The following is a 15,491-nucleotide window of genomic DNA, read 5'->3' on the forward strand; positions in this document are numbered from 1 at the left end:
ATAGGTTAAGAGGAAAGCACCATCTGAACCGGCGCCGGTTGGGGACCAGAAGAGAATTTGTCTCTCACCTTCTGCAGATGAGGAAGATGAAGGTTTGCAATTGAAGTTTAGAAATCTATAGCTGCCAGAGGTTTACAGTTTGCACTGAGTGTACTTTTCCTTTTAGTTGCATTTAATGGAATTTAGCAGTTTACATTTGGTGCTTTATTTATTCTTAAACAGTATGTCTTCTGATACTGCTTTGTTATTAGTGGGTGAAGTTAATTGTTTTCATTTGGCTTCACATTTCAGAGTGTGAACGAGAGAGGGATGTGCTGGACACTATATCAGACCTGTCTAAGAAGGACGCCGATTCAGTTAGTGTCCGCAGGAGGCCTGCAAGACTCCTGGACAGCGAGGGGGAAGAAGAGGTGGAAAGTGAGGGGGAAGAGCCCTCAGATAAAGAGGATATAACCCTTGAGAAGGATGAGGAACAAGAAGATGACTCTGATGTCCTGTCCAGTAAAGTGCGTAAAAAGATAATAGTAATCTAGCCTTACAGGTTGTCTGGCAGTATATTATTTGAGTGCAAAAGGTTATGTCAATTTGTCAAAATAGGTGCGAAAATTGGCCAGTAAACATTTTTTTCATTATTATGACCTGTAATAATATACCTTTTTTATATAGAATCTCTTTTCACACAATATTTTTGATTTGATTTTATATACCCAATGTGAGCAACGCTGGCATTTTTAGCACCTATTTTGCACATCTCTCACAGACACTCAAATAAAAGCCTGCAAAGAATAACTTTACCAGCATAAACTGTGTTTAAGATAGCTTTGAAATTAGTTCTGTTATAATCATTCATCCTATATAGGCCTGTGGACACACTGGTTTATAGGGTGTAATGGAAGGGCCTTGTCCATAATAAAGTTACCTGCAAATACACCTTTATAGTCAGAGTCTGCCCCGGACCTACAATGTGTGTAAGTGTCCACAGGAGTTGTGCTCTTTCTTTCCTTTGCTGCATTTAAATTTTTGTACATTTTATATGTGACATTTAGGGCAGTATTCAATGCTCCCGATTCACCGTTTTTTTTTTGTTTTGTTTTTCGGTTAATCGGGCTGTTTTCACTCCCTGCGGTGAATCTTTTTCACTGAAATTCTGATTCCCCCTATTCAATGTTCACTGTTCGCTGAATGCCGGCTGGTTCTCAGTTTCATGCTCGCTGCAAGTCGCTGGTGTATTTCAATGGGGTTTAGACTGTGATTCGCCAAGAGTGTAAATGCTAGGATGGCGAACTGCTTTCAGCATGATTTTCGCCATGATTCAACATTTTGCATTCAACATCTTTTTAAGGTGAACTGGAATGTGATCTTTTAAAATAAAGGTGTGTTTTTTTTTTTGGTGTCAAAAAATCAGTAATTATTATTCTTTGAAGGGGCATGTTATTTTTATTTATTCATTTTTTTTATTTTTATACATGACATCAGCAGGGGGAGCCGCTCATTACATATTCACTGCACACGGGATCCGCTCATTATATATGCACGAGCGGGACCAGCGCAGCGGCTCCCTCCACCACATTCTCTGCCAGCTCTCCCTCCTTCTCCCCCACAGTGTCTGGGGGGGGGGGGGGGGGTGGTTTAAAAATCGCTGTCAGGGGCAGTGAGCCCATGCGGCATTGAATGATTGAGAGGGAGGAACATGCGAATGTGCAGCGAATCCTAAACAGGATTCGCTGCACATAGGGTCTTATTTTGGTTCATTCTTTCTGACAAAATCCTTCTTAGATGGGCAAAACCATGTGCACTGCAGGTGGGGCAGGTGTTACTTGTGCAGAGAGAATTAGATTTGGGTGGGGTTTTACTTCAAAGTGAGATCTATATTGCAGTGTAAAAATAAAGCAGTCAGTATTTTCCCTGCACAGAAACAAAATTACTCACCCAAATCTAATTCTCTCTGCACATGTTACACCCGCCCCCCCCCCCCCTGCAGTGCACATGGTTTTGTCCATCTAAGAAGGATTTTGTCAGAAAGAATGAACCAAAATAAGGCCCATAGTGATTAATGTCATTGAATACTGCCCAAAGACTACATTTAGTTTTAAAGATAAAATGGTTACAAGTGCTCTTTACCCCCCCCCCCCCCCCCCCCCCACAGGTTGCTCTACCTTTGTTTCCTTTACAGCAAGGATATTGTGAAATGGGAATTCACAGATAAGGTAACTGTACCTAGAGCTCTTTTGTCCAAGACTACCATAGTTCCTATACGGAACACTGCTACCTTATGGGATGATAAAACTAGGAAGATTGAGGACTCCCTTGCAGTAATTCCATGTTCATTTTGAACATCACTTTAACTTTGTTTACTTAATGGCACAATGACACTTTATTTGACCGCAAACTGTTGCGCTTATGATCCAGGTTAGGGGATCTGTAGTCTCTGGTAGATGATATGCAAGTTCCTTGGAACTTCAGTCAGCTGTACCTGTTCCTAGTGATATTCTCTTTTCTAGTAAGTGCAGATCTAAGATATGTTCCAGTGATTCTAAAGGTATTGTCCTGTTCAAGAAGGTCCGTACACATTATTTCTTAGCATGACTTCTAAGAACAGATTCATTGTCAAGTTCGAGCCCCACTTACCTAAAGTTGCTGTCTTTAATGGTTTTTAAAGTTATCGCCCTTAGAATTTTTTGACGGTGGCATGCAGACCATGCCCAAGGCTTGGATGACTGTTTTGGCCATGAATTACGAAAGGGTTTTAAAGATCTAAGTGGTTTCTGGTCAGGAAGGGATTTTAACATTAGATGTTTGAATGTTCAATTCTTTGTAAAGTGCAGTTTTTCTCTTTTACCTGAAAAAACTAATTTTTCAGTCTCGAAGTTCCATGGCAGGACATTATGCTTTCAGCCTTAAATTGAGATCAATCTTCATAGGACCACATAGTAGTGAAGGACAGATGATTGGTCTGAGTGAAAACATAGCATTGCTATGGTAATTCTCTAGGTTTGCACTAAGATAGGAAAGACCGTCCCAGAAAATGCGTGGGTGAATTTTATGAGATGATTGACTTCCTGAACAACACGTCGTCAGACACCTGCTTCAGCTGTTGTTAGATGGCTACTTACACCCCTGTCTGACAGATTTAATACTTCTAGAGGAGCTCCGGCCTTTTGTGGGGGGGTCAGGGAGAGAGAGAGACGAACCCGGGGGGGTCAGAGAGAGAGGGAGAGACGGACCCATTGGTCAGAGGGGGAGAGACGGACCCATTGGTCAGAGGGGGAGAGACGGACCCATTGGTCAGAGGGGGAGAGACGGACCCATTGGTCAGAGGGGGAGGGAGATGAGCAGGTTTGGTTTACTCTGGTCTTATCGACAAATTATCGCAATTTTGGATTTTTCTGATTGGCTATCAGCTATCACATGTTTTGGATAGCCAATAAGATCCCGCTTTGAGAACTGCCTGAGGTATATTAATTTTACTTTAGTTAATTCATGCAGGTGCATGGAGTGTATAAAATGTTAACGTACACTGTGGCCACTTTTTATGTACCCCTGCTACCTCTGAACCTCAGGGTCCGGTAAGGGTGTCCCCTTTGACCCCGTCGCTGGGACTGGGTACATTGTACACTTGAATGCAGATTCTTCTTCAGTTTGAACTGGCACCCTACCCACCAGACGGCATTTTGGGAAAGGATGCGAAGTCCAAAAACATTTATACGAGTTGTCCATTTTAGAAGTGAATTTAGCACGAGGCCCCTAAGTTGCTGTGACTGGGCTGCTTTGGGTCACCACATTGTAACCCTTATTCAGCACTTTTCTTAAAATTGTTTTTTAAATTAACACTTTTTAGCATTAATACCTCTCACCTATGTAAAACTCCTTTACGCATAGAGTTTGCTTCTTTCTTGGTAACACTTATGAGCATTTTATCGTCTCACTAGTGTAGTGCCTTGGGGTGGACCTGGACTTAGACTTGTGACCCACCAGATGAATGGTCATCTGGACACTGGTTGGTGGGAACATATTGACTGTTCAAAAATGATGCCAAGCACCTGTATTTCGCTCTGTTAGGTTGGAGTTCATTATGATTCTGGTTGGCAGTTCTGGGTACTAAAGGGTGTGCACCTGCATCATTTCTTATTTCTGCATACACCTACAAATATTAAAAGCTTTTGTATGTTATCCATATTTCAAGTAACAACTTCTATGTTAATGCACTTTAATGTTATTGTCTTATTTAAGGAACAGCATTATATTGAAGAGGATGAGGAGGAAGATGATGATGTAGAAACCAGTGTGAAGGAAGGGGAGGAAGATTCAGATGATGGTACATATTGTGAAAATTGTTTGTCTAGCAATACGTGCTTCTAAGCTTTTGTATATCTATGCCATGGCATGATTTATGTGGACTCAAACATTAGGGTTATTCAATTCTGCATGATCTGGGTGCTGGATGATCTGCATGTGTGTGTTGACAATGGTAGCATAACATTGCTCCTACATATCCTCAACATCACACATTTTGCCTCGCGTTGGTAGACCATATACATTTCATATACACACCATACATCAAGTGATGTCTTATCACATAACATTGAATCTGCCACAGATGATTCTATTGCTAGACAACCTGGTCTGGTCTCCACTATAGGAGGGAGGTGTCAGATGCATGGTTTTTGAAAGCTATAGTAAAGCCAGTCTGAAAAAACGGACTTGGAAGATTATATCCCTAGACAATAAATAATTTCGGTACTTGTGTAGTTTCACGGCGCCACTAGATAGGACAGATAGGATGCGATTTGACATAAGATATCGCATAAGATATAGTATAAGATTTACTATCCATTTCATTACCCCACCATCCACTAGGGCGTGGAGTTGATTTTATGTGGCGAGCTCAGCGAGCCACCGAGCCCGAAGCGTGGCGAGCGCACACGGAATGTATTTTATGGAATTGCATGCAAATGGCATGCGATATTGGTTACTTGCTTTGAAACAACATCCGTGTCCCCTCGCTGCGCTCGCCACGCTTCGGGCTCGGTGGCTCGCTGCTCTAGCCACGCTATATAAAATCAACTCCACGCCCTAGTGGATAGTGGGGTAATGAAATGGATAGTAAATCTTATACTAAATCTTATGCGATATCTTATGTCAAATCGCATACTAAATCGTATCCTATCTAGTGGCGCCGTGAAACTACACAAGTACCATAATTTCATAGTATCAACTGATGTTTTTGACATTGCCTTTTTGCTCACACAATCTGGGATCCAGAGACAACAAAGAGTGGGCACTTTGGGACTCGGGGACTCAGAATCAAGCCCAATGTGCAAAGACTTGTGTTGAATATTGCGATTCGAATGCTGTAAAACAAAGGTACTTGTTTCCTAGCACGGCTCCCAGATTTTCTACGTGTGCTAACGTAGTGAAATCGCATTGCATCACATGTGCTTTTTTTTGCATGCGATGAGATGCAATGCGATTTTTTTATTGTATAAGCACCCATACCATGAGATGTGATGGTACTTCATTTTAAAAGCACCCATGCACACCCTCATTATCCATGTCACCCCGAAGCGTGGCGAGCGGACGCGGTTATGTGTCCTCCTGGCCTTTTTTTATACCCCCACTATCCACGTCGGCGTGGAGTTGATGTTATGAAGTGTGGCGAGCCACCGAGATCGAAGCGTGGCGAGGGGATGCGGATTACTTTACATGTATTACGCGTCCCCTCGCTGCGCTCGCCACACTTTATAAAATTGACTCCACACCGATGTGGATAGTGGGGGTATGAAAAGGATGGGAGGACGCATACCCTCGCGGGGCCACACTTCGGGGTGACATGGATAGTGAGGGTGTGCATGGATGCATTTAAAATGAAGTACCATCACATCTCATGGTATGGGTACTTATACAATGAAAAATCGCATTGCACAGACAAATTGCATGCGATGCGATTTCACTACACAGAATAGCCCTCTAAGCGAATAGCTTAATGGGCGCCGTGCTAGGAAACCAGTACCAAAACAAATGTGTGATTTTTGAGAAATGTATTATGAGTAAGTGATCTTTCTTGGCAACATAAGTTAACCATTAATCAACTGGTGGGCTGCACTGTTTAGATTAGCGAGATGGATTGGCACTGGTTTGGTGTAATCAATTGAAATATGTTATATAGGAATAATCGAGAAAACCAACATAATTACTGCTTATTAGGAAAGATTTTTAGCAGTGTTAGGTTGGTGGTGCTCCCAAAAGGATGTTCAGTGATTATACTGAAAAAAGGGGGGGGTCACAAGGATGACCACAAGGGAACATACGTTAGGTTTTTGGGGCACACTTGAAATTTCTTTTTATATAATAATAATGATAATGAGTGATTGGTGCGATGTATAATGAGTGTAATAAAACTTAACTTTTATTATGATTGATACTAAAAAAGAAAGACACTGTACATATACAGTAGGGATGTATAAATCCAAAGGCTAATTGCCATACAAGGGTCCTTGATTCAATTCGCAAAGTAAGCGCAATGTTAGGATAGATATATAAGATACCTGTGAAATCAACACTTATCACTAGATATGATTCATTTACACCAATGTGTGGAATAGTTGATACAGGTATAGATTCATGGATGCTTAACACACTTCATGAAAAATAATGATTCAAATCACACTTAAATAACACCTCCGTCGTATTCAAGTATTGGTGGGTCACAGCATGAAATATGGGGGAGTGCAAAAGAGTTGCAAGATTAAAGAGTGTAAAGAATAAAGAATACAGAGAGCTTGGGCTGGGTCCAGAAGGTGATCCCCTGTTTGCCTGATAATTACAACACCAGGTATTCCCAGTGAGTCTTCCCACAGGTACTAACCGGGCCCGTCACTGCTTAGCTACTGAGATCGGGACGGGTTCAGGCGATCCAGTGAGGAATGGTAATAATATTGGCAGGATAAAGGGGCACCAACATTGTAGCCCAAGTGAAATAGAGTGCTTCTGCTTTCAGTGGCGTCATCAGTGGCCCCCCCTGTTGCTAACCTGCATTGCAGGGGGGACAGATTTGACGCGACTGATGAGAGAGCACTGAAATGGAAATAGGGCAACAAAAAGGGGGGTTGGTGTCAATGATGCGGGCCCTTACTTCTGCTGTCCACCATCTACTGATGGTATCAAATGATGGATGAGAGAGTAAGGGAGCGCTGACCCTTCCCCGGAAAGGCAAGAGGATGACTGGGGTGAAGCAACAAACAATGATGTCGCCACAGGTGTGATGTGGAATAACTTCAATGACAGGAGTTAATTATCCAAAAATGATGTTTTGTATCCTCATTGATGGTGCACGTTAGTCGCCATTGGTGTCAGTATTTGATAATTCCGACTGGGGCTATTGTGACACCCTGAGGAAGTTTTTTGCTGAATTCCCAGATAGATTTGGGGGGATTTGTGACCGCCGTTAAATCAGACGATAGTGACCGGACAGTCTGAGCATTGAAAACTGTAAAGATGTAAACAAAGAAATATATATACAAGACATATAATACAATAGTTCCAAAAGTCACTCGTGCAGTATATTGTAACGAGGCTGGTAGGTATGATAGAGATCAATACTCTGTAAGTCAGCTTCTGAAACAGTGATCAATAAATAGTAATTCTTGGCTGGTGATAGTATTGCACTACCTGGTCAGGTGGATTTAATTAACACAATGCAGTTGCTAAACAGTAGTGACAACCGTTACAGCTCCTTTGATAAAGCTACGGCGAAACACGTGTGAGGTACGCCTCTGACACACCTCCCTCCTCCGTCTCTCAAGCTGGTCACAGCTTACACTTCAAGCAGCAGCTCCCGTTACATGGCGCCAGTCACTATCGTCTGATTTAACGGCGGTCACAAATCCCCCCAAATCTATCTGGGAATTCAGCAAAAAACTTCCTCAGGGTGTCACAATAGCCCCAGTCGGAATTATCAAATACTGACACCAATGGCGACTAACGTGCACCATCAATGAGGATACAAAACATCATTTTTGGATAATTAACTCCTGTCATTGAAGTTATTCCACATCACACCTGTGGCGACATCATTGTTTGTTGCTTCACCCCAGTCATCCTCTTGCCTTTCCGGGGAAGGGTCAGCACTCCCTTACTCTCTCATCCATCATTTGATACCATCAGTAGATGGTGGACAGCAGAAGTAAGGGCCCGCATCATTGACACCAACCCCCCTTTTTGTTGCCCTATTTCCATTTCAGTGCTCTCTCATCAGTCGCGTCAAATCTGTCCCCCCTGCAATGCAGGTTAGCAACAGGGGGGGCCACTGATGACGCCACTGAAAGCAGAAGCACTCTATTTCACTTGGGCTACAATGTTGGTGCCCCTTTATCCTGCCAACATTACTACCATTCCTCACTGGATCGCCTGAACCCGTCCCGATCTCAGTAGCTAAGCAGTGACGGGCCCGGTTTAGTACCTGTGGGAAGACTCACTGGGAATACCTGGTGTTGTAATTATCAGGCAAACAGGGGATCACCTTCTGGACCCAGCCCAAGCTCTCTGTATTCTTTATTCTTTACACTCTTTAATCTTGCAACTCTTTTGCACTCACCCATATTTCATGCTGTGATCCACCAATACTTGAATACGACGGAGGTGTTATTTAAGTGTGATTTGAATCATTATTTTTCATGAAGTGTGTTAAGCATCCTTGAATCTATACCTGTATCAACTATTCCACACATTGGTGTAAATGAATCATATCTAGTGATAAGTGTTGATTTCACAGGTATCTTATATATCTATCCTAACATTGCGCTTACTTTGCGAATTGAATCAAGGACCCTTGTAGGGCAATTAGCCTTTGGATTTATACATCCCTTTCTTTTTTAGTATCAATCATAATAAAAGTTAAGTTTTATTACACTCATTATACATCGCACCAATCACTCATTATCATTATTATTATATGAAAAAAATTTCAAGTGTGCCCCAAAAACCTAACGTATGTTCCCTTGTGGTCATCCTTGTGACCCCCCCCCCCCCCCCCTTTTTTCAGGGCTGCACTGTTTCCAAGGTTGCAAGTGGTGTTTGGGGAAGTCTGTCAGATACGCACAACAAATCTGTCAAATGGCAGCAACGGTATATTCCTGAGATTTCAGCATGTAAATATAATTAAAATTCAATAACTGGTAGATTAATTTCGAGTAATATTAGGGTGCCCTTGCATCAGCAGGGAAGATCCTCCAATCTGCAGACCAGATGTGCCGATTAGCAGGCATCGGTGATCAGTAAAACAGTGTACGAATCGGGGAAATAAAACATGTTGGGATCAGGGGTTCGGTACTTTTAAACATGTCTAATATCCTCGATCCCCTGGTGCGACTGGCAGGGGATCGGGAGATTGCCCCAATACATTGTATCTGCACCATTAGCCTTTAAGTGTACAAGTAACCTGCAGATACACGCATATATGTATTTGACATATCATTTTTATTCTTCTTCTTGATAATTTCGTCTCTTCATAAGACATCACTTACATTCTTAGTGGTTACATGGTTTATTTCAGTGGTTCCCAAACTTTTTCAGGTCGAGGCACCCTTTGGGTCTCCATGATTTTTTTCAAGGCACCCTTAAGCCAAAATAATTACCGAAGTGTCCCTTTTTTCAAAGTAGTTGAGTCAAAATAATGTGATTAGTATTAGGATCAGGAAAAAAGTACGGTACTTGTGTAGTTTTACGGCGCCAGCATGGCGCCGTGCTACTTCCGGGTTGTAGGCTCGGCAAACTATCTAAAATAAAGTAACTTAACTCCATGCCAATGTGGATAGTTCATACCTCCACTATCCACGTAGGCATGGAGTTGATTTTAGATAGCGTAGCGAGCCACTGAGACCGCAGCGTGGACGAGCGAAGCGAGCCCCGCAAGGGGACTGACGCATGCTGGCGCCGTGAAACTACACAAGTACCAAATGTACTTATCAACTTGTTTGCAAAAAAGGATGGTTGGGAGTGTTACGCCAAACATCGCTGGCCAGGACTTAATGGCGTTGTTTTGAGTGGCAGTTAGTGCACCTCCTCTATTAAATGTAAAATGTAGGCTCCAGCTCCCTGGCTGATGTGATTTGCTGACTGTAGTTGTGCATATTATTTGTGTGATCATATTATTTGTGTGACCCCCTGAGCAAGGTCCCTGACGGGGGACTGAAACCTTGGGAGGGACAGAACCCATAGTAATTCTTTGTTGTTATAAAGAATACTTATTGTACTTATTGTATTTCCTATATTTCATAAGTGGAGTGCTAGGTTTATAATTTTAAGCACACAGTTAATTCAGCAGCTGCACCTGCATAATCATGCACTCACTGCAGCCACGGGAGGAAGGGTGCCGGGGTGATGTTCTCCTGCGGTTTCCGCAGCAGGAAGATGGATGCAGAGTCTTCTCCCCCTTCTTGTCCAGAGGTCGCACAGCTGACAGAGGGCGCCCGAAGCAGTGACATCCCCTGGCAGCGAGGCTCCCTCTGTTAAGTATTGGCGCCTGCCCGCACCCCATGCCGCTAGCTGACTGCACACCCAGCCTGTACTCCCTCTCCCCGGCGCCGGCTAAGTAACTAAGCTCCCTGCCCGGCCCGCTTGCACCACAGCTAAAGGAGACCTGCGGCTGCCAGGCAGCCTTATTAGGGCCACCGGACGCGACACCCCTGTGACAGTGCTGCGGCTCCCCAGGGAGCCGCGGCGCACAGTTTTGGAACCACTGGTTTAATTTAAATGTATATAAAATCACTATTGCACAAGCGTGGTGTCTTGTTTACGTGACTACCAAATACTATGATCAGTCTCTCTCTCTGTAGGAGATGCCACAAGTTTGACTTCCTCTAAAGCTGAAGCAGACTCCTCTGATGAAAGTGATGAATCCTCAGAGTATGAATCCAGTTCTGATTCTGATGAAGATGAGGACGAGGAAGATGAAGAGGAAGAGTCTGAATATGAGGAAGTTGATGTGGAACATGATGAGGATGATGATGTGGAGGTAGAAAGAGATGACCTGTCAAGAGTTCCTTCTGTACAAAGCAGTCCAACCAAAGTTTCAGTGGATGAAGAGTTAAGAGATCTAGAAGGAGATGCGGTTGAAGACCTAACACCGTCAACGGTGGAGGAAGTTTCGACACTGAATGATAGAGGTTTAGATGTACCCGTCTATTCCAAAGATTTACCTGATCAGGATACTGTGTCTGAGGAGTTATTGGAGAAACCTTTGGATATGGATGATGGAACAAATATTGAGAAAGCTCCATCACCATCAAATGAAGGTATCATATATGGTTGTGTGTGTGTCTTTCTGTTTGTAAAATTACAGATGGTAGAGTAAACCTAAAGATCACATTGGTTTGGTGATAGTAAGGTTCACCTATGCAAACTAATGATATTTATCACCAGAAGCAGCACTTCAGAATGATGCGCAGAATAGAAGCAAATCTGCGCTACTTGAAACTTGCATGTTGGTTTGAGAATACCTTGTTTTATATTTAGTTGGACTTTAAACTAAACGCAAGTATGGTGGAAAATTTAGATAATTGTTTGTACCTCTTCTCTGTAATTACATTTGGACCATGTTTGGCTATTATCTTATGTATACATTGTCTGAGGTTCAATAAAATCTAGTGTATATTGAAAAAAAAAACATGCAACCCAACAGATGTGTCCTCATAGACTTTTGATGCAGTCATGTCATACAGCGTGCATGTGACTTCGGTTCGCTAGGTTCCATGTTGCTTCAGCTTGCGCAGAGCATCTTATGTGTCTTTCTCTCCTGAAAAAGCATCTTAGTTGCAAATGTATGTGACAATCAGCTTGATTAGGCTGCACTGATTCATTTGATATGTAACACTTGTATAATTGTGTGTGACTAAGTCGGAATCCTTATGCGAAATGCTGCTACTGCTAGTGTGCGGCCACACGCGTCTCCTATATCAAAGTAATTATTGAGTTATGGTTTGTCGTATCCATTTATGACTGAGGGGCAGATTTTTTAAGCTTGGTGAAGTGATAAAAACCAGACACTTTATCACTCCACCGAGCTTAATAAATCTACCCCTGAGATTCAAACGTTCAGATCAAGAGAAGTCGCACAGGACCTGGTAGCTCACTCTAACCAGGCATCTCATGTTGCCTGGTTATTGAGCCTAGGTGTATGGGGACACATCTGTATGCTTTTTTGTTATCTATAGACATGTACATGATTAGTGAGAAGTCTTTAATAATAATTTCATTTTGTGATCTTGTTGCAGCAGACCCATCTGAAGTGTATGTTGAACTTCACTTGGTGCCTGTCGTAGAGAGTCCAAATACAGAACCCCAGGAGACTATAGTCATTCGACCATTAACACCTACTGGAGCTTTTGGTGACCCGAGCATCCTTCTTAAACCAGAAGAAATTTCCTCTGATACTCGACATCCACAAGTGAAATTGGCCCCTTTTATTGCAGAGGATGATGTGCTCTGTCCTCGGACCCCTGGGCGGGACACAACTGCTCATTCGGATTCAGAAGTTCCTTTTCCAGCTGTCCCCAAAGTAGCTCTTGCTGCACTTCCCTTAACACAGAGTCACAGTAGGGAAGAGGAGCCACAAGTTCATCATGAAAAGAACTTGGCAGTCACAAAAATGCTATCTGAAGAGGAACTTCCACGAACTCCTGGCAGAGAATTTTCTGTGAAAGTATCCCTCCTTGGGAAGTCCCAGAGCACTGACACTGTACCTGCAACACCTGGTAGTGATGCACCTCTCACAGGTAATAGCTTGACTCTTGTTTCTCCCCATATTCCTGGAAGCCCATTTTCTTACCTTTCTCAATCACCTGGCATAATGAACAGTGGTATTCCAAGGACTCCTGGTAGAGACTTTAATTTCACTCCAACTTTCCCTGAATCTAATGCTACTTTCCCCTGCCATCCATCAAGCAAGAAACCTTCTGTCGATGATCCAGATGAAAAATCATTCAAAGAACCAGCTAGTGCTTCCTTAATTCTGAATAGTGTTCCTTCTCCAATCCCATTTGCAAGTCCCCCAAGAGGAGATCTCCAAAAGGACATCAGTTTAACGGTTGATGATCTGGAATCATCTGAAACGCCAATATACCCTGGTGATAAATTAAGTGAAGAGAGTGAATCTGAACACCCTAAAGGACTGTTACCTTCCACAGAGGACTCTTCACCTTCTCTTCCTCCTACAGGTAGGAGGAAACCCGGAAGGCCCAAAAGGCTTCCATCCGCCCAAGCAATGGATGATGACGTTGTTGATGATGGGGAGAAAACAACAGAAACCCTCCCTAGCCTTGCATTACCAGAAGTAGCCCTCGCTAAGGGTGTGTTCAGTGATCAAGCTATTGAAATCTGTGGCATTAAAGATCCTACAACACTTCCATTAGACTTCCGGAATGAAGAGCACCCCACTATTCCTAGCTTTGAAGCCATAAGCCAGAAAGTCCCATTGAAAGAGCGTGAGAACCAGTGGAGGGAACAGATAAAGGAAGAGGAGGACATTACCAAAATAAAAAAAACAAGGAACTGGAGAAATAAGAAAAAATCTGTGGATATTTCTCCTGAGTTGTCCCCACCAAGATCTCTCTTCAGGCCTCGATCAGAGTTTGAAGAGATGACTATACTGTATGACATCTGGAACGGAGGAATAGATGAAGAAGATATCAAGTATATGTGCATTACTTATGATAGGCTGCTACAACAAGATAACGGCATGGATTGGCTTAATGACACCCTGTGGGTCTATCATCCTCATATCCTTTTATCAGAATACTGTAATTTGTGGTTTGTTGGGGCCAGGTGGTAAAGTCACAGTTAGCTGCTTTATTTGGAGTGTCTAGCTCTTAAATTTGTGGCAGGGAAGAGTATGACACACAGACAGGTTATTTGTTTGGTAAGACAGGAGAGAGATAATGGATAACTTTTCTTTTCTTTTTTTTTTTTACATTTTACAGTAAAAATGCATACATCCATGTCCTTTGCTTTAGATGTGAGCACTTGTGTGTTCTCCTGCCAGACTTAACTCATTGCCGGTTCAGCTAGTGTGACCTGTAACAGTTTAGTTCCCAGGCATATGTTCAGTATAACATAGCAATTGTCATCCACAATGTGTACTTGAACTGCATATGCTGCTTTGGGAATGCTCTGAACATATCATTATGATGTCATTGGGTATGTTATTCTTCGCTCAGTCTAGTTGTCTGCTGTGTCCCCACATTAACAGATCTTACAATACTAATTTATTGCAAGCTTGGGGTTTATGGCGAGACTGGTATTTTGGTTCCAATGTAACACTATTAAGGAAAGGTAAATAGGGGGTTATTTTGGGTCACTCCTTTTGACAAAATCCTTCATAGATGGACAAAACCATGTGCACGGCAGGGAGTGCAGAGGGAAAATGTGCAGAGAGAATTAGATTTGGGTGAGTTATTTTGTTTCTGTGCAGGGAAAATACTGACTTCTTTATTTTTTACACTGCAATATAGATCTCACTTTGAAGTAAAGCCCCACCCAAATCTAACTCTCTCTGCACAAGTAACATCTACCCCACCTGCAGTGCACATGGTTTTGTCCATCTAAGAAGGAATTTGCCAGATGGAGTGAACCAAAATAACCCCCATAGTCCAGTAAGAAAAGCCAGTTTAATGTTTGGTTTACAGTTTGCAACCTGAGGTAAAAGGGTCCTTTTTTGAAAAATAACACCTGTAGCGGGACCACCGGGGTTGAACCCTAGTAATGATGCAGAGTAAACGGCATTACCCTGGTTAAACCACTCAGGTTAAGTTTAAAAGCTGCTAATCGGTTGTGTATACAGAGGTCCAGGTTCAGGGTAAACAAGGCTAACCCAGGACCAAGGTTCAGTGTAAACCGGGTCAGACCCAGGGCAGACATGGGTTTTTGGTGGAAAGGAGGTATTTGCTTGCTCCTGTCTCTGCATACCCAAAGTTATGGCCTTTTGCAGTTATTTATTTATTTACAGTTTCTTATATAGCGCATACATATTACTCAGCGCTTTACAGAGTATAGTTGAACATTCACTTTAGTCCCTGCCCCAGTGGAGCTTACAATCTATATTCCCTACCACATGTACACGTGCACACAGACATTCATTTTTTATTTTTTTTTGTCTTTAACATATGGCAGTTAACCATTGCAATACAACATGCAATTTGTTATTTCGACGACTAAATAGACTCCTGCTCCAGGTATGAAGCCAGCAGATATCCAAAAAATAGCTTGTCAGTCAATAGATCAATACCATATGGTAGACCTAACAATGATCAACACAGCATATGGTTGACCAAAGTTGTTTTTGGTGGATTTTTTTGAACATTATAATACTTTACTAGCCACGTGGACTATATTTGGGAACGGTACTCCAAATTCTTTACCCAAAGCATGGTGAGCGAAGTCGTACGCTAATTGGGCTATTATTTGTTGAAACCTACAATGTATTACCCAAAAAATACACC

General features: G+C 42.5%; 1 protein-coding gene across 2 annotated transcripts in view; it reads left to right on the forward strand.

Moving 5' to 3' along the window:
• The window catches only part of SETD1B (SET domain containing 1B, histone lysine methyltransferase), a 65,927-nt gene that overhangs the window by 29,604 nt on the left and 20,832 nt on the right, over window positions 1–15,491 (forward strand). For both annotated transcript variants that reach the window (XM_083151304.1, XM_083151305.1), the window contains exons 9-13: window positions 5–92; window positions 292–506; window positions 4,231–4,315; window positions 10,833–11,291; window positions 12,270–13,771. In XM_083151304.1, coding sequence (XP_083007430.1) covers window positions 5–92; window positions 292–506; window positions 4,231–4,315; window positions 10,833–11,291; window positions 12,270–13,771 — 2,349 coding nt within the window. The remainder of the gene's footprint in view (window positions 1–4; window positions 93–291; window positions 507–4,230; window positions 4,316–10,832; window positions 11,292–12,269; window positions 13,772–15,491) is intronic.

The sequence above is a fragment of the Crinia signifera genome, chromosome 1, assembly GCF_055691185.1.
Source record: "Crinia signifera chromosome 1, ASM5569118v1, whole genome shotgun sequence".
NCBI lineage: Eukaryota > Metazoa > Chordata > Amphibia > Anura > Myobatrachidae > Crinia > Crinia signifera.